A 24,317-nucleotide genomic window follows, 5' to 3' on the forward strand; every position below is an offset into this window, starting at 1 on the left:
CCTCTATGAAGAACTGGCAGTGGTGCTGAAAATTACTACTAGAAAGATGAAAGACCAATACCCGCCTTTCAATAAAATCCATCATCTGGACTCTGGCCAAGATTTTAAAACTGACACAACGTTATTAGAAACAATAAATCAACTCTACAAGCGGAAATGCTCCTTTTCTTACAAATCATGCCCTCAAAACAAAACAAAAAAATTAAGTAATAAGAAAGCATTAACAATTGTAGGCCATTCATTTCTGACAATAATCAAATTTTGTATTTTACAAGTTAATTTAACAATCTGCGAGATTCTGCTTAACCTACCTACATCCCTTTCCCAAGCTTCTTCAATTATTACAATGGCTATATAAATAAATGAACTTTGTGCTATTGCCTAAACAGCCTACCTGTAAACTTATGAAAAATTAAATAGACAACTAAAATAGTTTGGCTTATAAAGTCTAGCTATTGTATGTGTGTCCACATTGATTTTATACTCTTTGTTCCTGGGTGTCAATTCCTGGAGGATACAGATTAAGTAATCTTTCTCTATTTCAGAGTTGAATTGCTAGCTATTGAGAATTACCTATTGCAACGGTTAAAGTCCTTCAAGTATTTTACCTTCTAGTCTCATTATCTTTATTTCTGCCTATATTGAGGTAAGGTTACATATCACTATAAAAAATACCCTCCAATAGACGTTATTACAAAAACTGGGAAGCGGGACCACATCTCTGTAAAGCTCGGGTAAGTGCTTACAATATAATAATTTTACCCTTAGCTAACACAATCTTGGCAGAAATCCAGAAATTTTAAATAATTTTCTTTTCTCTATTCTAAAACAACTGTGGAGTCAAAACCAACGTGATTACTCTGTACACTTCATGCAATCACTAAAAAGACGAGTCACTCAGTCTTATCAAAACAGGATCGCTGATTACAGTACGTTCGTAAACTATAACCACTGCATGTGTGACATACATTTCGATCAAGTTTCAATCCTGTTACAAAGCCTTTGTCAACAGTGAGCGAGTGGGGAAAAAGCCCAAAGGCTCTGTGGAATGAAGGAAATCACTGGACGGGCTTATCTTGGAAGACCGGAATTCGTGCTGAGAGGTGAGCAAAAAGAAACAAGACCTAACCTTGGCAAGGGGGCGCGACATCCAGGGTGGGGAGGAGAGGTTGGAGTGAGTGGGGAGGATGGGGTTAGCGGGGAACCGCGGCAGCCCGGGGCTGACCTCGCACCGCGACTCCCCCACCTGCAGCCAGTTCCCCACCACCATGCCCCGGCCCAGCCCGGCCGGGTTGTGCCCTTCCTCCCGCCGCCGCCCGCATATCCGTTACCCCTGCAGCCGCGGGCTGCGGGGGAGGGGAAGGACAGCGGGGCCGCTGGGGGGCGGCCGCGGCGGGGATGCCGCAGTGGCTCCCCGCGGCAGTGGGTCAAAGTCCGCGAGGAGACAGCAGGAGCCACAGGCAACGACAGAAGTCAAGACTGGCGAGAAGGTGGCCCCTCTGAGTCCTCCCACACCCTGGCCAGCGCCGGTACCTCATACTGGATGTACTGCTTCCTCCACTCGGGAGTGATGTGCGCGGAGAGGTGCTCAGCGAACTTCATCCTGCCGTTTCCCCTTCACTCCCACCCGGGTCCAGCAGTTACAGGCGGCGGCGGCGGCGGCGGCGGCGGCAACAGCGACTCCGACTCCTCCCCACATGGGCCCCGGCGCGGCGCTGCACTTCTCTCCTCCTCCGCCGCCGCCGAGGTCTCCTTAGAGCGGCCCTCCCGCCATCTTCCTCCTCCTCTCCATAGCCCCGCCCCTCCCCGCCCTCTAGACGTCATCGCCATGGTAACCGCCTACGCCGTACCAACGAAAGGGGGCAGAGTAGAGGGCGGTGCTTGATTGCCTTCCTTCGTTCTCCGCCCCTTCAGGGCCGGACGTGCTGGAGGCGCCTCCCCTGACCTCTTCCGTCTAGCTCCAGTTGGCTTGCAGCTGCTCTCAACCGCCTGCCGGAGTAGCAGCAGTGTTGTTATTGTAATTAATATTAATACTGGAGCAACAGTAATCCACACAAGACGTTTGTATTTGAACAGAACTGTGAAAATGTGTTTTTTTATTTTATTCCTCGTGAAACTCATTAAAGATCGATTGATATTAATCCAAAATGAGTAGTTAAATAGTTTTGGACCAAATGTATGCAGAGGAATTACTCTCCATAGAGGAGAGTAAATGTATGCAGAGGAATTGCATACTCCAGGTGCTCCATAAATGCTTGTTGAATTTAGTTAAAGATGTCAGTGCCAAAACTGCCTGCTGCCTCTGAATGTCAATACAATTGTCCAGACTTGGGACTAACAAAAAAGCCAATAGCAACACCTGGATTCAAACCAATACTGAGGATACCAAATGGAATTGTGACTGAGCTTCCTTGAGTTTGGAGTTGAGAGTTAGAAGGCAAAACAGTGCCAGAAGAGAGAATCCCATAGAGGTACAGAACCAAGTCCACCTTCAGTGAGACCAGAAATGGGCCCAGCATTCAGGCTGACTTATCTCTGGAAAACATGGAGAAGAGCTCACTCACAGAACTCAGCACTACAATGAATGTGAGGGTGGTTGTCCTGGAGAACTTTACTTGAGACAGAAACCTAGATCCCACCCTGGATGGAGAAGTCCTGGATAATATAACTAACATTTATTGACCACTCTCTCATCCACTTCCCAAGCAATATTCTAAGCCTTTACCCTTTAATTCTCACAATTTCGATGAAACCCAAAGGTTTATTAGATGAGTGTTGTGACAGTATTTTGAGAGGTCCATTCTAATGTTGGCTTTTTCTCCCCACTCCATGTATGTCTCTCTTTTTTCTTCCCCTTAATTCATGCCAATACAGATTCTGCAATTTTTTACTCAGGAAAACGATGAGGTGTGATTAAAAAAAATGCATATTTCAGGCTTTTGTTGTGCAAAGACCTCAACTAAGTGTGAAAAGAAAATCAGGGTCAAAAACAAGAAGAAAAGGAATAGGAGAGTGAGGGACTCCTTTCAGCATGCTATTCTTCTGTCCACCATAAAAACCTCTCCCTCCTGGAGGTAAACATTGTCAGGAAAAAAGGGCTACACTATCAGGAAGAGGGCACAACCACCGAGAGGAAATGACTATGTAGTATGTCTAGGAAGACAGTACCAGGGCCAGCCACAAGAATGATTCTTGGGCCTTCACTCAAACATGAATTACAATGGCGATTTTAGTAGCAACTTTCATATACCATAGTATACTGCACCCAGCTGCAAAATACCTCCATGATTTAATTGTGCACAAGAACCTAGAATCATAGCCCAATCCAAAGAAACGAAATTGCTCAGCACTAGCTCTGAAACCAATGATTATTTTTCACATGACCCATCCAGAGCCCTGCCATCCAGACGGACATGAAAATCTTATCTACACACGTAGATTTAAAAAGAATTCTCTGTATTTCTAGCATTATTTCAATGACGAAAACCACCAAATGGTTGAATGGTATTTATTGAACACCTACTCTCTGCAGGGCAGTATGACTGGTACTACAAAGGGTTACCGGAATAGTTGTGGTTTGAATCAGAAAGGCCTCCTCCTTTTACTTTATTTTGTGAATAGGCAACTATTTCTCCACTATGACACTTGAGCACTATGACATTGAGAATGAAGGACAGCTCAAAAATACATCAGACTGCCTGGCTAAGGTGCGGTGGCACACACCTGTAATCTCAGCACTCAGAAGGCTGAAGCAGGAGGATCGTTGCAAGTTCAGGACCAACCTGGGCTACAAAATGCGCTCAACACCAGCCTGAACTGCATAGTGACATTCTATCTCAAAAAGACAGCAATGACAAAAAAAAAATTAGACTGTTGTCATTTCCCTGAAGGAAATAAACACTCCAATAAAAATAGGCAAGTAGACCAATAGCTAGACTAGAGTATGATACATGCTATAATTGAGGTATATACAAGGAAACAAATATCTAGCTGACCAGAAAGTAAAAGATAGTATAACAGAGATTTTGAAATCCAGTCTTAGACAACACTCTGACAGAGAAAGGATCTCAAAGACAAAAAGTAAAATGTCAAAATTATTTTTAAAATGACAAGAAGCTATCTGAACAGAATATTCTTTGAGGCAGCAAAATGTCTCCTTAATGAAACTTTCCCTGCTTGGTCTCCTTTTCTCCCCAGTCTGGCTCCCATATCATCCCATTCTGTATTGTCATCAATAATTTACGTCAGACCATGAGCTCCATGAAGACAAATTGCTCTACAGTTTAGCACAGTGCTGGGCACTAAGACCTTCAATAAGTGTTGAAGGAACAAAGGAAAACAAGAGAGAAGGAAAGTAAAGAGAAAAGAAGCAAAGGCCAGGCCGTACAGAGGGAACCTACAGGAACTGAAATTAAAATGGAACAAGATTGTGAAGGAATTGCTCATAACAACATAGGCATGGGATGTTTGAAGGAGTGTAAACTATAAGTGACTCAGATTTAGGAAAGCAGTACACACAGTGTAGCTTTCTGACTTTGAGTACTCATCCCAGAAATAGACCTGCATTAAAATCTCAACTGTGCCATTTACAAGCTGTGTGCCGTTGGGCTTGGGCAAAGTACATTAGTTTTTAAAACCCCAGTTTCCTGGTCTGCCAAATGGGAATTAAAACACTTCCCGTGCAGATTTGAGGATTAAATGAGACTCAGTATATAAACTATTTAGTATGAGGCTTGGCCCCTGGTTAAGCATTCAGTAACAGACCCTCAAAAGCCTTTGTCACTGCATGAAGAAGGAACCAAAATAGACACAAATCTAACACCAATTTATTAACAAGGATGGCCTCTGGTGTAACCCATTTGCAAATGTAAATTTAATCCTCCCAAGAACCCTAGAAGATAGCTACCATTATTATCCTCATTTTAGAGCTGAGAAAATTCAGAAAGAGAGGGTAAGCATCTTGTATAAGATCTCTCAGTCAAATGATAGGCTTAGGTTTGAGCCCCAGTAACCGAGTGCCAGGGTCCTTGCTCTTGAGCATTATGTTGTATGACTGTTGATGCAACAACTCAAGCCAGTTACAGAAATGAACAGAAGGAGATGTGACATCCAACACCAGCTCTGATGCCAGGGAAGATGCTGCTGCCATGAACGGAGATAAGGAATACAAGGAGAGAACAGATTTAGTATTTTACCGAATGTATTAGTATTTAGGAATCTCTGATATATGGAGTGCTCCAGTTGGGTGCGAAGATTTCAAGCTCTAGAAAAAAGAGATTAAGACTGAAGTCTACGAAGCCATTCACATTTAAATGATGATTAAGTCTGGTAAGCCGGCCCTGGGAGAGACCATAGAGAGGATGGAAAAGAGGCCAAGGGGACATCTTGGTGTGAACCTAATGAAGAAGATGGATCAAGGAAGCAGACTGAGATATGCCAGAGTCAGTGATGAGACAATTAGCAGAGAGTTGAGTGAAGAAAGCAATAAAAAGATGAAAGTTTCATAAACGATACAGAGGTGCTCGCTTCGGCAGCACATATACTAAAATTCGAACAATACAGAGAAGATTAGCATGGCCCCTGCGCAAGCATGACATAAAAGATACAGAGATCAATAAGCTAAGTATATTAGAAAAGTTACATAAGATGACTTCCAAATATTGGAGTTAGTGAGATCACTAATGCCCTTTTAAAAAATGGCTTTGATAGCATGAGAAGTTGCAGACATCTGAACAATAAACAGTATTTCATCTTTGTAAATCCTAAATTGTATTTATTATGTATATGTTGTAGGATGGACCAGGAGAAGTTAATCACATAGCAATTTATCTAGAAATTCACAAGTGCTGAGTTTGAACAGTTCATATTTTCACACATAATTCTAAGTTTTGGAACAGTTATACTTACCACAAAGTAACTGTTTTAAAACTTAGAATTATGTGTGATAAATATAAAGTCAAACTGTTGCTTAAAAAAAAGCAAAACAAAACCAGTGATCATGCTGAAATGTGAGGAACTGACCTGCAGAGAAATCAAATCTTAAGGTATAACTCCTGCTGAAGCTGAATAAACAGGTGTCACAGGAGCAAAGACCTTATTCAAATACAGCCCAGATTCACAGTTATCTGAGGCCCAGTCCAGTTTTAAAATAGGATAGATAGCCTAATAGGCTCAATGGGGTACAGTAGATGAACTGAAGAGGCCCATGACTTCCTTCAAATTACAAAATGCAAAACCATGTGTTATCTGAATATTTTTCAAAAGGCCCTATATCACACCTCAAAAGTTTCCACAGTTCAAAATTATTTAGAACAACAACACAAGGTCACTAATTCCTGCTTATTCTTCCAAGAAAACTAACATAAAAATTTTATAAATGAAACTTTAAATCATTCCATTTTGAGATTTCTAGAAATACTTTCTTATTTTTATAAGATTTGGATTAAGTACACTCTGGAAGTTTTTGGTTTGGTTTGGTCTTAGATTTTTGTCTGTTTGTTTTATTGATAAATTCTCTTTACATAACGCAGTCGGGCCTTAAAATCTTGACAATTCTTCCTGCTCAGTCTCCCAAGTGCTGGGATTACAGATGTGTACTACCACATTCAGCCTTGTATATATATATATATTTTTTTTTTTTTTTGGAGGTTTTTCCTTTTTATCGGTACCGGGGATCGAACTCACCACGGCCTGCTTGCAAGGCAGGCGCTTATGTCACTGAGCTAAACCCCCAGCCCCCAGCCTTGTATATTTTTAAGAAATCTTTTTTCAAGTTACAAAGGACCATTTATGAGGTAGGCATGTAGTGCAATAGAAGAGTTCCTGCTTAACATGAGCAAGGTCCTGGGTTCAGCCTCAAGCACACACACACACACACACACACACACACACACACGCACGCACACGCACGCACACGTATGACAGTATTTGTAATATTCTCTCATTTGATCCACAAATATGCAACCACAACTCATCAAGCACTGTTCAGATCACTGTATTCAGCTAGCAGAATCGAAAAATTCCTGACCTCATGGAGCTTGCTGTCACACGAGGAAACAATAGACAGTAAGCAAACTGTAACAGGTTAGATGGCATAACATGCATGGAAAATGGAAAGAATATAATGTCATCTGATGGAGGGTAGTTAGGAAAGGCCTGACAAGGGGGTTTTTAAACAGAGATCTGTAGGAAAGGGGAGAACTATGCAAATGTGAGTTGGAGGTGGAAGTGGGCAGAATAAGCATATGCTAAGGCTCTGAAGCTAGAATGTGCTGAAAGTGTTGGAGAAACAGCCCGAATGCCAGAGTGGCTAACGAGTATTTCAAGGAGAGAGTGAGAAGGTCAAACAGAGAGTTAGGAACAGTGTTGCTTAGGATTTTATAGGGTAAAATAAGGACTTGGACTCTGAGCTTGGACTTTGGGGATTTTAAAATAGTATTTCATTTTCAGTTTTTTAGACATTTATTGGTGTGATTCTGCATGTAGTAATAATTGCTGTTTTTCTTCTATACATTAAAAATGTGATGATAAAATATATATATACCATAAATTTATCATTTCAATCATTTTAAGTGTACAGTGCAGTGACACTAAGTATATTCACAGTATTGTAAAGCCATCACCACTGTTCATTTCCAGAAATTTTCATCACCCCAAACTGAAACCCTATACCTATTAAACAATAATGCTTTGTTTTTCCTTCACACTAGCCCATGGTAATCTCTATTCTACTTTCTGTCTCTATGAACTTGTCTATTCTAAGTACTTCATATGTGACACCATACAATATTTACATTTTTGTGTTAGATTTAGTACACTTTTTAAATCCATGTTGTAACATGAATCAGAATTTCATACATTTTTAAAACTGAATATGATCCCACGCATACTGTTTATTCATTTGTTTATTGATGAACATTTGAGTTGTTTCTACCTTTTGGCTAGTATCAATAGTGCCACTTTGACCAGTGATGTACAAATATCTGCTTGAGTCCTTGCTTTAAATTCTTTTGATCATGATCTAACTGTGGAATCACTGAATTATGAAGTGTTTCTACTTTAACTTTTTGAAGAAATGGAGATTTTTAGAGTATCATCATCAATCAAATAAATCATACATTTTTCTGTTGCGTGGAAAACAGTCTTCAGAGGAGCAAAAAAAGAGGCTGAGTGTGTTCCTTTCACAGGGCTGCCATAACAAATTACCACAAATTGGGTCCTAAAATATGGAAATTTATCTTTCATAATTCTGAAGATGAAAAGTGCAAACTCAAGGTTTCAGCAGACTTTCACTCAAAGTTTCTGGTGAAAAACCCATTCCATGCCCTTCTTTACACTTCTATTATTGCTAGAAATACTTAGTGCTTCTTGGATTTATGCTACATAGTTCTGTCTCTGCCTCCATTGCCTTATGATGGTTTGCCTGTGTGTGTGTCTGTGTTCATGTACTATTTTCCCTCCTTTTTCTGTTTTCTCTTTTTACAAGAACGTCAGACTTACTGGTTGGGGACTCACTGTAACCCTGTATGAATGGTTCCTAACTCGATTACATTAGAAAATACTCTATCTCCAAATAAGATCACATTCCCAGGTACTGGGGATAGAATTTCAACAAATCATTTTGAGGGGAGGCAAGTCATCTTACAACATAGAAAAGTTTTAAAGATACTGTTGAAATAATCCAAGAGAGAGGTGGTTACCGAGGTCAACGTTGAAGGTAATGAGAAATGATACGCAATTAAATATATCTGGAGGATAGAACAAGTAAGATTTTTTTGGTAGATTAAATTTGGATGTGTTATGTTGAAGGTGCCTATCAGACATTCAGAGGGAAATGCCCAGTAGATATTTGGAGTCTTTAGGTCAGCAGAAAAGGCTGGGATGAGATAGAAACTTGATGAATTAACAGAATAAAAAAAAAATTTAGAAAAGATTTTTAAAATGAATTTAAAGGGCCAGGAATATAGCTCAGAGGCATAAGCACCTGCCTAGCAAGTGCAAGGCCCCTAGTTTGATTTCCAGTACAAAAAAAAAAAAAAAATTAAGCCATGGATCTCCATGAGATCACTTAGGGAGTAAGTGTAGCTAGGGAAGGGAAGAGCTCCGAAGACAGGTTCCTGGGAAGATGAAGAGGAATTGCAAAGGAGGCTTGACAAGAAGAAGTTAATACAGTGAGAAATGGTCGTTCCTTCAGGAAATGTTTCCATGAAGAGGAGGAGGGTAATAAAGTGATACTTGGATCAAAATGTAATAGAATTTTTTAATATGGGAGAAATAACAGCACATATATATTATCATGGGAATGATTAAGTATAGAAAGAAAAAAGATCATACAGGAAAAAAGGAGGCATAAATTTTCTCTGTATAAAACCACACATAAATAAAGTATACATGTGTTTGACTAGTAAGACAAGATCAAGAAGAATGATCCAGAATGGCTTTCTCTGGATTAGATATTTCACGTCCTTGTGCTTTTAAATTTTTTGTCATTGTTTTTAATCTTTATAAAATACATTTATCAAATGTACAAAAACAACAGGGGTTCTTTTTTAATAACTCAAAATCAATGCTGCCCAATGAGTGAGAAAAAGTGATATTCAGTGAGTGAGCATTTGATACTGCAGGGAAGAAACCAGGAAATGAATAGAAGTGAAAAAGCCAGGGAACGGGGCTGGGGATTTAGCTCAGCGGCATAAGCGCCTGCCTTCCAAGTGTGTGGTCGTGAGCTCGATCCCGGGTACCGATAAAAAAGAAAAAGAAAGAAAAAAAAAAAAAATCCAAGGATAGAAGCTCAACCAGGAGCCCAGGGAAGGCAGGATAGTACAGCCACCAGAAAAGACTAGAGGAGAAATCTGACATCATTTGGGACTTGGCGCTGGAAGAAATAATTAGGGCAAATAAAGTTAGTGGGTGATGAGTTTGCAGATGGTCAGGAGGAGAACAAAAGTAGTTTACATGTAAACGCTTCCTTTCCTTTCCTTTCCTTTCTAAAAGAAGTAAGTCAATCCATTTGCTTGAGGAAATGGGAGAAGACCTGGGCATGAGGTATGTGAGTAGTCCTTGAGGCTGAAAATTGCTAATTTGTAGTAGAATCATCTGGGATGATTTTACCAGTCATTTTACCCGGAGTTGAGAAAAGATACTATAGTTGGTTTGAGCCAAGGTTCTGAATTTCAGAAATTGCTTCAGGACAAGAAGATGAAGTCACTGAGCTAACAATGGAAATGATAATGATCACTAAGATATATTTCATTTTAAATACCTTATTTAGTTTAATTCTCAAAGCAAGGAGAAGACTGAAAAGGATATTATGATAATTATCACCACAAAGGACAAGAATTTTAAAAGGATATTATCTTCATTGTATAGATGAGAAGACTGAGCCCTGGATGGTACAGTGGACATTTGTCAGTTTTTATCTATCTGCTTTGCAGCTGTTTCCTAGACAGAAGGATCCTCATCTCTTAAGTCTTGATGGGAGGCAAGATCCTCAGTTCATACTAGATTTAAAGCAAGTGTATGTCCCTATCCCAAACCCATAACAAGAAGCATATGGTCCAGCATTAGCCAAACAGATGCCCCTGCCAAAGATTTCTGCCTCTTATGGAAGCACCCAATGACAGAGAAATAAGTACAACATATTTTCAGAAGCTGAAGCAAATATAAGAGTCCAGCAGTGAAAACATCATTGTCCAAAATTGACTGTCAAAGGACTGACTTTCCCTCTGGCATGGCCACTGCTCTGTTCTTGGCTGTGAGCTTTCCTTAGTGTCCTTAGATTCATTTACCTGCCTTCCCACCGATACTGTGAAGTCACCCAGAGCCACCCAATAAAATCTATTTCTATTTTAAGGTACTTAAAATAAAGTCTGCTGCTTGTAGCCAAGAGCTCTGAATGGCTGTTAGGATTAAGAAATTTTTGTGGCAATTGCCAAGATTGTTTCAATAATCGGACACATAGAATAATTTTTCATGGCTGTCAGTCAATGCCTTTTGCTAGTCACCCTGGGACCTCACCCGGAGGCTTGTGAATAAAGTGGTAGGAATGGAGGCTATGCAGGAGTTCCAAAGATGATCTGCTTAAATTGTTGATTGTTTAACCAGCTGGCAACAGAGACCAATGCTAAGTCCCTAATATAATGTCTTATTTGAGTGGGGTGCAGAGCAGTCTGATACAGCATGGCAGGTTAATTAGAGTGATCTCTTTCCATCATAGAGGTAGGAGAGAGAGACAGCCAGTGATTCTCACTGGAATAGACACTTGTACTAGATGTAGATTTGCCTTTTCTACCAATTATGTGGCAGTCTCAAAAGTTAATTGGTTGTGTACCAGCCCAATAGCTGTAAGATCACCAAGAATTCAAACCCTAATTTCTTTAGAATTCAAATTCTAAAGAAAAAACTCAAATGAGTTATCAAGAAAAGAATCGTGATCAGTCTAAGTCTTGGGAAAGCATAAAAAGGAATATAAAGTGGCTATAAAAGAAAATACCAACTATGGACGGGACCAGATGCAGAACTAAGGTCTTTATGAGGTACCCAATTTTCTTCCTTTCTTTGCTATGCATACCGTAATGAATTACCTTTGTTTATTCTTTTTCCCTTCCTTTAGAGTTTTCTATTACTGTTAGAGACGTGAACAGTATAATTTAGCCCTCAGCTTTTAGGACATGCAGATGGTGCTGTGACTAAACTAGAAGAGGAAAGAGCATCCCTGTTGGAGCCAAGGAGTCATCGTTGGGCCTTTCTGGTTTCTTATGCAGCAGCCTACTCCTCCAGTCCTTCCAATGAATTCGCCCTGTATTCTGGATTTCCTGCTTAAAATTGCTGTAGGAGTTTGCTGTTATTTGCACATAACCCTTACCAAAAAACAAAACAAACAAAACATCCCTGCAAATAATTAAAAACTAAAAGACAGAGTTATTTTGTTATTGAATGAAAATGATTAGGGAATCATGGGTTATTTGTTTTGGCTATTTAAAAGAACTTTCTGCTTTTTATTTAGGCTGCAAAAGCTGCTGCAGGCCATTATGTAGCTCACTTTGACATGGCTTTGTCTTTTATTAACCTCGCAGATGTCTTGATCAAAGAAGAAGAATCAGTGTTTTTTGCCAACACTTTAAAGTTGGAGAAATAACCTTTCCTAAATCATAGCAAGCTCCGTGGGGACAGGAGCCATGCCTTTCTTACTCACTTTTAACAGCACTTAAATGCAGTAGACTCTGCATAGTAATGTAATTCAGTTTTTTAACGCATAGTTTTTTCCTCTAGAAGTGATAAGCATGACAATTTTGGAGCCTATGCAGGTCTTCTCTTTTTGTAAAATGTCATGAGAATCTGGATTTTCCTTCAGCACTTAGGGTAACTGGTAACTTAAGCAACAGTGACAGACCTGTAAATAACAAAAAAGACAGACTCTAGAAAGTACATAGTCTGAAGCATCCAGGGAGTGGGGGTCTTAGGCCAATGGAAAAACAACTTGCTAGTGAGACTGGAAAATATTACTAGGTTATATAACTGACTTGGTATTCAATTGAAAGTATATCCAATCAAAAAAGAAACATAAGTTTAAAAAGTCTAAGAAAAATGAGTTGGCAATATATCTTAGTGGCAGATTACCTACAATACCCTGGATTCTATCTCCAATGTTGTAGACAGACACACAGACAGACAGACCAACTGACAGAAAGAAAAATAGGAATGGAGAAAGAGAGAAAAGAAGAAAAAAAAAGTTTGATTCCCAGTACAAATCCTAGTGTCAAGGAAGATTGATTTTAACTTTGAAAAATTTCCCTTAACAATCAATACACCTTAATAGTAGAGACTTTAAAATGCACAGAAAAAAATGTAAAGAAGCACATTCACACACACACACACACACACACACACACACACACACACACACACAAACACACACACCCGCACAGCCTCATTTTGGGCCAGAGAGTTAGCTCAGCGGTATAAGTACCTGCCTGGCAAGTATAAGGCCCTGAGTTTGATTCCCAGTACAAACAAACAAACAAACAAAAACTCTCATCTCACGGACCAGACAGAAGGACTATTATCAATATTTATGCATTTTTCTTTTTAAATAAACAAGTTGGAAGTTAAGAGAAGTGAGAGGGTTAACGCAGAAGCTTATTCTTCTTTTCTAAGTCTTTGGCGTCCTTGACATCAGGGTACAGGTTTCTGAGGTAAGACTTTTTCCTTTCACAAGACATTCCACACGTTACTAAAAGAGTCTAACTTGGATGTTAAGAAAGTCATTTTGTCTGGCTGAGGGAAAGGAGTTTGTATCTGGACTGTAGGGAAAAGAGATCTCCGTCTCCCCTCTCTTCTCTGTCCTTTTTGTTCTCTCCTCTCTCCTCTTTCTTTCTTTCTTTCTTTCTTTCTTTCTTTCTTTCTTTCTTTCTTTCTTTGTACTGGGAATTGAACCAAAGCCTTCACTGAACTACTTTCCCAGATGCCACCCTGAAACCTTTTCTGAACGAAGGTCTCATTCAGTCATTGCGTTACCCAGGTTGCTGGAACTTGAAATCCTCCTGCCTCAGCTTTCCAGCTTGCTACGATTACAGGCATGCACCACCATGCCTAGCTGAGGAATTCCTTTCCTTTGCGTGACAGAATGATATCAGAAAAACTCGTTAGGGAAGTCCAGCATGTCCTTCCCACCCATGCACAGTGCAATACATCACACATTTCCTGGCCGCACCGTGAGAGGCAAGACTTAGAGAAGGAGGGGGGAAGAGAGCCTGGGAAGAGTTAGTCAGATCTGGGGCATTAGCAAAGGGTGTGCCTACATGAAAAGAAGCGTGTCAGTGTGGAAGGGGTGTAGATTTGGGTGTGCATTGGGCAGGTGCATTTCAAAGATAACACCTATAGCCTCTTGCTACTGCACGTCCAAAAAGAGGCAAAGAATGAGGGAGGAGGAACCAAGCAGGAGACTGCCTATTTAATTAAGAGAAATATTCTATTTAATTAAGAGAAATATTCATTGTTTCCTGCTTTTGTTGTCTACAGATCTCTGAAAGGTGGATTCTGATGACAGTCTTTTTAAAAAAACCACTTACTTCTTAAAATCCTGAAATGGACCACATAGCCCCAGGCAAAGCATGTGCTAAAATAAAAACCAGTTTTTCTCTCTGCATGCCAGCTGGGGGTTTGGGTCCTGCTCAGTATCACATCCTTAAAAAGCACTGGAACAGATTCTCCGTGACTCTAGTACAGAGCAAGTGATTATTTCCAAATTATTCAGCAACTATATTTGTTAACACCTTGTTTTCATACTCCTACGGAAAGAGACTTGTCTCATGAATCTGTTCACTTCTCCCTGGCTCTAATGCATCCACCACCATCTCTTACTTCATCTGTGCTAAGATCCTCCTAGCCGGTCACCCTCTGCTGACTCCTCTACTGTCTATAAACAGACCCATCTTTTAAGCTGATCAAATTGTGCTTTTCTGAAATTCTTGATGCCTCCCGTGGCCCATAGGACAGTGTTGCCTTTCTGCTACTTCTTTGCAGGTTTGTAGGAATTTGCAGCAGTGTATTGAGAGGAAGTGCATGTGCGAACAGAATATCTTTTCATGAACACTCAGGAACATTTCTGGGCCTTTCAGAGCTAATTGGAAGAAAGTTGTTATAAATTAAACGGTGGCCCTATAAAGAAATATTCAAGGTCCTGCTGAGTGTAGTGGTGTATCCTTGCAATCCCAGTAAATGGAAGGCAGGCTGAGGCAGGAGAAACCCTGTGAGTTAGAGGGCAGCCTGGGGCTAAATTGTGACTTTAAGGCCAGCCCCAACTACACAGTGAGAACTTGACTTAACAAAACAAAACAAAATAATTTCAAAATAAATTTTGATGATCTAATACCCAGAATCTCTGAATGTGACAGTTTTTGGAAATTGGATGACTTTATTTGGAAATGTAATCAAGGTAAGATGAGTCCATTAGGGTGGGCCCTAGTCCTGCTATTGTCCTTATAAGAATAGAGAAGTGCCATATAAGGAGAACACAGCAACGGAGACTGGGTTGATGCAGCCACAAACCAAGGATGCTAAGGATTATCAGCCATCACTTGAAGCCAGGGATAAGCCTGGAAGGAGCCTCCTCTATAGGTTTCAAAAGGAACATGGCCCTGCTGACACCTGGATTTCTAGCGCCAGAACTCCAGCTGTTGTTTCAAGTCAATCAGGTTGCAGTATTCTGTTACAATTCTGCCTCTGTTACTCTGAAACAGTTTGAAGAGAAGAGTTGAGAGTGAATAGGAAGGAACCAGAGGCACATGGTTTTTAGTGCTGTTGTTTTGATCCTATTTTCCCATAGATTTGTGAGGCAAAAGAAATCACTTATGAAGTCATGTAAATAAATATGCCAACCAGTTAAGATTTAATAATTGTTGAGTTGAATTTGGTGCCTATGCCACTGAATAGACTTCATGCAATTTTAAGACTTTACTCTACCACTTGGGAGGTTGAGGAAAGAGGTTCATGACTTCTGGAGTAGCCTGGTCTACACAGCTAGTTCAAGAGTGGCCTGGACTGCAATAGTGAGATCCTATCTCAAAAGATGAAAACCCAAACCAAACTAAAACAAAACAAAAAACCATTCAAATAAGATAATGTATTTGAAATTTTTAAAACAGGACCTAGCACTTAGGGTACCTTAGTAAATGTTCGAGACTATAGTGTCAATAATATTACCATCCAATTATCCTGATCCTGGAGCTCTCAGAGGCGCAAATGACCATTGTGGCTAGAAGCTGCAGAGAGCCACTGAGGAAACCTCACAGCCCGGCGGCCAAGTGCCACAAAAATTTAAGTAACCTCCTCTGAGTCTTCTGCCTTGCCTTGATTTCCGTAGTAAGTGCTCTCGCCCTTTATCTATAAACTGTATTTCAAATCATGGCTTGTTAGACCAGCACTAACCAGCCCTATTTCTCTGTTACCCCAGCAGCTCTTGGGAAGGCAGTTCCCTCAACTATTGCTATAACCCCATGCATAGTCACAGCTATTCAGGATTTCTCCTTGTTTTTTGGATGTGAGGCATACCATGGCTCCTTTCCAGGCCATATATTCTTTCTTTATCCTTCCTTCTTCTTCATTCACACTTTTAATCCATAACCAAAAGTGATGAATTCCACCCCCCTGAATATTTTACCAATCCACATACTTCAGTCTCTGTGTACACAGCTTGGCCCATACGAACCTGATTGTGTCTCTGTCCCTTTTCAAGATGTTCAGTGATTTCCTTCTGCTCTACACATCAGGAAAATCTTTCACAGATTTGCAAAACCACTCCCTGGCCTACGTCTCCCATAACTCACACTCTATCAGTTTTTCTAGTCTCATCTCTTACTCTGCTCTGTACACCTGCTACACTCTAGGCTACAGGTTAACTCAAAATACTTTCACTCTCTTGTTAAAATTAACATTTATATAATGCTTACTATGTACTGAGCACACAGCAACTCATTTGTCAAGACAACAGTGAGATTAATACTTCTGCTCTCCTTGTTTAAAGATAAGAAGCACAGATGTTGAGAGATTTGTCCACACTTACAAGGGAAGTAGTGAAAATCTGGGACCTGAACCAGAAATACTGGATGTGCAGTCCGCACCACAATGCCATTGTCTGACCTTGTTCTCTCTTCCCCAGACCTTTCCCTTGGCCTCAGTGTTTATCTTACCTCTTTGTTTGGCTGGTGGCTGGTCCCTAGAAGTTCTTCATGGCTTAGGGCAACCATCCCTTCTTAAGGATCAACTTCCTTGCTCTGTGTCTCCCATCTGCCTAGCCTTTCTTTATTACTATTTAATCTTCTTGAGTGTAAATTCCATGAGATTAGGGGGTGTGTTTGCTTTATTCACACCCGCACCCTCACTTCTTCTATTTTTTGTTTTGTTTTTGTAACATAATTTAAGTTTATTCTTTTTGCTCTTGTGACACTAAACTTAAGCTTATTACTTAGCATTGAGATGTACATGACCCCGGATACTTAAGAGAAACCCAATTGTGTCAAAAATATAAGAAAAGTGTGATGTCACTCGTACTAGCTTGTTCTGTACACAATTGAGTAGACAATATTGTAGAGAAGAAAGTGGCAACTCAGTTGAAGTTTTAGGGAAAAAATCAAGTGGGTACATATAAATTTAAAATTTATTATTTGGGAAAGAAATCAATGAATAAAGGGTCTGCTTATTTGAAGATTCCACATATTATACCTTCTGATCACTTCTCCGTGTATCGCTGGGTTTAGAAAGTCTCACCCTCTGTTTTTAACATACGTCTGACATATAGTAGGTCCTTATGTATTTCTTGGATGAATAAAAACGTGAACAATTGCTAGTCACAGTGAAGAAATTCTATCTATTTATGACACATAACACCAGCTTGGCACATAGCATGAACTCAAATATTTATATTGTGTTCAGGAAATAGCAGATAGTCTAGTTTGACTAAAGTCAAGAATTTGAAGAAAGATTTTACCAAATGATTCAGTTTGGATGGTGAGCTAAAAACAAGTGGGGTGGGGTGGAATTGAGTGATGGAAGTGTTTGCCTGCCATATATAATCTTGCAAAGGCAAATATTAACATTTCAAAATCCTTCCTGCCTACCCTAATATGATTTTAAATTTTTCTTTAACAACACAATCTAAATGTGTTATAGCAGACTTCTGCAAACTGTAATTGGTATATTTAGAGGAACTTGGCATAATCAGAAACATGCACTTATGACCCAGGTGGAAACAAAGGTCTATTGTGGTGTACTGTGCGTAAAACAAACAGCTCCCTCCTCCCTACTCAAAACAGCTCTGCCTATCTAAAAATCTAATCTCTATAAGCACAATTGAAGATTTCCTATCTTCTTTGGAAAAAGTAAATAATTTATTATCCTCAAAAGGCTTCCTGGATGCTGGCTTAATCCTTTTAAAAGGATACATCTGGACACTCTAACTTCATTACAATTCAAGACTTGAATGCTACCAGGTATATTTTTTCATCCCCAAACTGAGTGGTGCCAGGGAGTCTAGAGACAGCAATCACACGCCAGGTTCAAATCATTGTTTCTTTGAGGCTATATTTGGGCAGCTGCAGCAACAGCAAGCTCAACCTTCAGAGAGCATAAACTTCTTGTCATCTTTGAGTGACCCTCTATGGGAAATTCGGGAAGAGAAGAAGACAATTCCAGGGAAGACAGTTGATCACCACCTGCACAAACATTCACCTCACTGGCACGCTGTGAGAGTTCACTGGGAAGGAATTTGGTAAAACTGAGGAATTGCCTACATGTGGAATCAAGCCACTACAACCTGTGCATGCCAGAACCACAAAAGATTGCACTCTCTGTCAGAAACTGCCAGTGTTACACAGCTGCCTTATTCTAAACCATTTTTGAAAAAGCACAGCCCACCAACTAAAGAGTAGTGATTGTCAGAGGATCAGCGTTTTGGTCCTATTTTCACACCCCAGGAGACATCTATCCTTTTTACAACATTCTAATCTCTGGCTAGCGTTTAATTATATTTGCTGCCAAGAGCCAGTTAATGAAGGGCTATTTCGTGGCCTTTGGCAGAAACCCCAGACTCAGCAACCAAGGAACCGAAAGCCCTGACCTCAAGGCAGTCTCCACACCAGCCTCCTGCCTGATGCATATTTCAAAGGTTTCCAGGTTTTACAGCATGGATTACCTTTGCAAGTGAGAAACTGAACAAGCAAAAGCATTTAGTGGCATGTTATTACAGTTCTCATGCTCTTGAAAAGGCTTCTAGGTTTAACCAGAGCCAGAATTTCAAATGAAAATAGAAATAATTATACACTCTTTTTTTCATCATTTTCAGTTTATTCTACACAACTTAAAATATATCATATATTGATTTTCATCTAGGGTTTCTTGACAACATGGCATCTATAGGTCAACCTACTGAAACAATTATGCATACTGATAAAATATTTAATAGCTTCAGGGACATGTAATATTTAGGCACTTCCAAAATATGTTGTTCATTTCATCTAACCAGAATTTTGCATGGTAAAGTAATTTCAAACTTCAGTTAAAAGGTATTCTTATTCTTTCAAATATTTCAATCTTTTATGTGAAAAATGATAAAAACAGAAGGTGTTGTCCTACCAGTAGATAGCATTTAGTTATTACCTGTCATGTCCACAGCATTTTACAAGGTGCTATTCGTCAAAATACACTTATTGTACAATTATGATGTACCAGGTACAACTCTGGGTGAAAAGATTGCAAGCATACAGTGTATGCTTTTATGCAGTTCAAATCCAGTAGAATAAACAATAACAGCATAGTATGCAAATACTGTGTGATACAATACCTTAACTATACTGTATGTATAGATGAAGGAATTAATGAATGAATAAATTAACATGGATATTTATAGAGCATAAAAATCTACATAGGAAGTAGGTGATAAATATATAATTTTCAGCAAAAATGGAGTATGGAATTTTTTAAATGGAGAAAGCTTCCAGAGGATTCTAAAGATTAAAATATTTTGGATATAGGGTTATCAAAGAAATGGGAAGTCTTACATTCAGTTTATTTATAATGTGTTAGTAAAATGAAACAAACATAAAACATGTGGGATAGAAAAGGACTACACTGCAGAATATAGGATAAATAACAGGTATGGGAATTAGATTGTTAATAATATTTTCACTCAAACTTTGTTGTTTTTTTTTTTTTTTTACCGGTACCAGGGATCGAACTCATGACTGCCTGCTTGCAAGGCAGGTGCTTATGCCACTGAGCTAAATCCCCAGCCCCTCAAATTTTTATATTCAATTTCCAGGACATTCCCATTAATTTCTTTCTTTTTATTATAATTGACCACTGTATAAGCCAAAGGAAGGTTCTAGAAAGTGGAATAGGACATGCTCTGGCCAATTAGTCCTTTTGGGCCTTGAAAAGTACAGAATAACATCCATTTTAACTACAAAGTAAACAAAACAGTCATTTGATACTCCTTCAGAGGAAAGATTAAAAAATTGATACAACAAACAAAATTTTCCAAGGACTTCTGTGGACTCAACTCAGTGTCAGGAAAAGAAAAAAGAAAAATGAACGTGGAAAAGGTAAGAAATATGGTTCTATGTACTATACAAAAATTTGGTCTAAGGAGACCTATATCATAATAAATTCAGTACTTAGGAATTGTGTTTCAATTTTATTACAGTTTTGCTGTATGACCTGAGCTCTCATTGCCTCAGTAAAACAGTAATAACAGTGCATGCTTACTTTTCTGGTCATAATGCACCCTTACCAAATAAAGTAACATTTACGGAATGTTTGAAACTGTAAATATATAAAAATTCCAATTTTTTTCAAATTTAAATGATAAAATTTCAGTAGGGTAATAGCTTTTCATCTTTAAAGGATAAAATGTTTTTATTTTATTTCTTTACTTGACTGTTTTTGTGGTGCTGCAGATTGAACCAGGGGCCTTGTGCATGCTAGGCAGGCACTCTGTCACTGAGATACATCCCCAGCCAGCCCTGCAATTCCGTGATCAGAGGGAATAAAAGCATATTATAAGGTATGTAATCGCTTTTAACAGTCTATGCAATGACTGAAATGAAGTAATAAAAACAGAGGAGCATCTACTTCTAATTTCAGAACACTGTTTGTTTCCATATTGCTCTTTTTCATTTCCCTTAACCTTTCCATCATATTTTCATAACTATTGTTGTGTCTGTCTTTTACTTTAAGTATTATTTGATTATCAAATTTTAAACAAAATCATAAGAAAAAAATCATAAACCTGTTATTTTCTTTAACAAAGTCTGGTTTCACTTCTGCCAGGAACATCTAGAAGTTGTTAAAAATAGCAGTTCTTTATTTGAACTCAATTGACTCCTATTTCGTGGACCTGTCAGAATGTTAAATAATAAATTGTTTTCTCTGAATAGATTTCTTCCTTGCCCAAGATACAGTTGAAAAAAACGTGTTTCAGATGAGTCATTTAAGCGGAATAATTTTCCTTTGGATTACTAGAGTCACAGAAGGAAAAAAAAAAGCATGTGAGTAATTTTCCATGTGTCTAAGGTTCAATATCTCTAATGTTTCACTGGCCTTCTGCATCACAAGGCAGTTTATTTAAAAATACACGCCCATCCTCCCCTCTGCTTTAGGATGTCTCTTCCTCTTTAGCAGCCAATGGCAGGCTCATCAGCAGGGAACAGTGTCAGCCCAAGCCCCTTGTGCTTGTGTATCATCATTCTGAGCCAGGAACAAACGTGCCTGCAAAGAGCCCTCTTCCTCCTTTCCATCATCATCCTGACATTTTAACAACCACAATCATAACAGAAGTTATTAACTACGATCAAAGCTGCCTGTGCACAATACAAAGGTAAAATTTCTGTAGCTACACTGTTTCAGCCAAATAGCCACCCACACAGTGGTTCTATTAACTAGGAGGGAAAGCGAATGTTGCTTTGGCGGGGGAAGGGAGAGGAAGGAACGAAGAGGAGGAACCCTGTGTTTGATGGAGCGTTCTGAGAAAATCATTTCTCATTCTCTCTAAGGATCAGGTGAACCACAGAAACAGAAGAGCATGGTGTTCGTGACCTTTGCCAGAACCAGCGAGTAGATCGTGACACTCATTTGGAACAGCAGTGCCCTGCATGGAGGTCTCAAGCATTGTTTCTTTGGCGAAGGAGACGTTTCTGAAAAATGTAAAGCCAGCATTTCTACCATTCACCTGTCTTGTTATTTTGTATATTGCTGTAGATGCTCTGCTAGGGAAATTTGATCAATATAATAGATTCCTAGCAGGAAGATGCTATAGGACAATTTGTGTATGCTTGACATAGCTCAATTTCCATCCATCCAAGAAGATATTGATTTTTCTCGCACGGAAGTGCACACACACATACTAAGAGCGCTTACAGAGAATGGGGGTTGGGCAGGCACTTATTCAAGAACAGATAGCTCTGCCATATCCAACTGCATTCAAAATACCTTCCGGCTTGCTGACCTAATATTTGGATGATCTATATAAATTCCTCACATCAGGTGTAAATCAGTGACTGATAAGCAAAAATAGTATTCACATGCTTTTTTTCTTTCAGTACTAGTGGTTGAACAAAGGGCCTTTGCACTGAGCTGTATCTCTGATTCTTTTTTAAAATTTATTTTGTATTTTGAGGCAGGGTCTCTAATTGGCTAAGTGGTCCAGCTGGACTCAAACTTGTAATCCTCTTGCCTCAGCCTCTTTGGATGCTAAGAACCCTTTTAGGTTCACAAACATTTTAGAAAATGTGACTGTTCTTTTACTTCATATGAAATGTCTTCCTGAAGTTATATTTTCCTAACCCAATATAGAATTAATTTTACAGTACTGGATCACAACTTGCTTGTCTCATACCTGAAAATATAATAAAATTTCCTGTGGGCCTCTGTTATTTCTTCCCTTGTTTCCATTTGTCTTTTTCTAACTCAGACTATTGTGACAGTCACTCAGACTATTCACAGAATATTTCCAGCTCTTCTCCTCCAGAATTCACAGTAGGTTTACACGTATTCCCTGATCCCTGTGCAGTTGGGCATGACTGGTTTTAAACAAGGAGTTGTGTGAGCAGATATAAACTATATCATTTCCAGGTTGAGGTTCAATCACTAATGAGAGATTTTCCAGATATCTCTTTTCTGCAACCAGCAGTTTTCAAGATGGCGAATGTTCCATCAGCATGAGAGCTAGATGAGGCCAGAGTTCACACCTCACGTGATAGACTCTCTGAAGAAGGACCCCAATAGCAGACTCCCATGAAGATCTGCCCTAAGCAAAAAGGTTAGAATTGGGCATCTGAGAGAACAAAAAAGGGGTGAATGTATCCGAGGGATGAGGCAAAACAAAGATGAACCTTTTCATGACCTAATCTAGGAAAGCACTATCCACCAGAAGTCACATAAATTTGTGTTCCTCAACAATTTCTGTATAATACAGAGTAAGGTAAGAGACTCCACTCTTTTCATGGACTTACATAGATGTAGACTCTGCTTTATACTTCCACAAAGATTTTCTTCAAATCTGGTTTTTCTTAAATTCTACACATTTCTAAATTGGAGGTGGTTGCTAGGTGTTTTATAAAGTATATACAAATGCATATATATTTTCAATTGCATAGTTTTTTCAACAAATTTGCCGTGTACTCATGTCCTCAGATATAGGTCCATCTAGGGGTCTTCAAAAACAATATTCTACATTTTGTTATTGCAATGGCATAATTTGAATAGAATTAGTTGAGCAGAGTAAATATGAGTTGAGTAAATAGATGCTACACGTGGTAATTCTACATGTTTTTAGTTGTGGTATCAATCAATAGATTTACTTAGGAATTAAGTTATATCCAAATAGAAAACTCCCTAATACATGAATAGAGATATACCCTTATGACAGTTTTATAGATTTTTATACCATCTACAACAAAAAGTTATTGAATATGGGAGAAAATTACCATACATTGATTGCCATTTCAAATAACTTTGGGAAAATGTACTAGAAATAGCTAGCTATAATTTGGGAAATATTTTTAGTTAAATCCAAACCTCATATTGTGCCCCCAAGTAAACCCCAACTGGATTAAAAGGCTAAATGTAAAAACAGTTACAGGAGTGACAGATTAAAATATAGCACAGCTTTATATTTTTGAGGTTGGAAAGTCTTCTAAAACAAGGCATAATCATTGACACCCTAAAGGCAAATATTGATATATTAAACTTCACAGAAATTAAGAACTTCAATATGTCAAAAGACATCATTAACAAAATTAAAAGCAAGAACCAAAGTGAGAAAAAATATTTTCAAGATATAAAATCAGACTTTGAGGAAAATGGCAGAATGAAGTAACAGAGAAGAAGATCCCTCTAAGTTTGGTGTCTAGACCCTGGAATACATGAAGAAGAGAAGGAGAGAGGTGCATCCCATGGTCACAGGGAGCCCTGAACTGAGGCTTGGAGCCCATGGAGAGAGACAGAGGTAATTCAGGAATTCAGCAAAAATAATAAGGCCAGGAAGAGTGGACCTGCCAGACCGGGAAGGACAGCACGGAAAACAGAGAGACCTCCACCCCTCGAGTGCAGGCAGAGGACCTGCCAGCTGCTGGGGAGAACCAGCGCCCCCCACTCTGCGCCGGCGGAGGCCCCGCTGCCCGAGGAAAAGCAGCTTGGAAGACGTGCAGCCTCCCCCTGCGCCAGCCCGGGCCTGAAGGCCGGGAGAAGTGTCCAGGAGCAAGCAGCCTCCCTGTGTGCAGCAGAGGCCTTGCTGGTGCGGGAGACACAGTAAAGAAGCTGTTTCC

General features: G+C 39.4%; 1 protein-coding gene, 1 long non-coding RNA gene and 1 other non-coding gene across 3 annotated transcripts in view; 2 read left to right on the forward strand and 1 right to left on the reverse strand.

The window, feature by feature from the left end:
- The window catches only part of Xpr1 (xenotropic and polytropic retrovirus receptor 1), a 183,827-nt gene extending 182,031 nt beyond the window's left edge, over positions 1 to 1,796 (reverse strand). The window contains exon 1 of the mRNA XM_003474894.5: positions 1,534 to 1,796. Within this exon, the coding sequence (XP_003474942.1) occupies positions 1,534 to 1,602 (69 nt within the window). The 5' untranslated portion in view covers positions 1,603 to 1,796. The remainder of the gene's footprint in view (positions 1 to 1,533) is intronic.
- On the forward strand, positions 928 to 22,424 carry LOC134473934 (uncharacterized). The gene is made up of 5 exons (XR_010044437.1): positions 928 to 1,103; positions 20,451 to 20,557; positions 20,931 to 21,041; positions 21,153 to 21,370; positions 21,546 to 22,424. It is a non-coding gene; the product is annotated as an uncharacterized LOC134473934 (long non-coding RNA).
- On the forward strand, positions 5,519 to 5,625 carry LOC111758342 (U6 spliceosomal RNA). The gene has a single exon (XR_002792532.1). It is a non-coding gene; the product is annotated as a U6 spliceosomal RNA (small nuclear RNA).
- Positions 22,425 to 24,317: the final 1,893 nt, after the last annotated feature.

This window comes from Cavia porcellus, unplaced genomic scaffold, assembly GCF_034190915.1.
Source record: "Cavia porcellus strain 051 isolate PalLab524CR breed Dunkin Hartley unplaced genomic scaffold, mCavPor4.1 scaffold_29, whole genome shotgun sequence".
Classification (NCBI taxonomy): domain Eukaryota; kingdom Metazoa; phylum Chordata; class Mammalia; order Rodentia; family Caviidae; genus Cavia; species Cavia porcellus.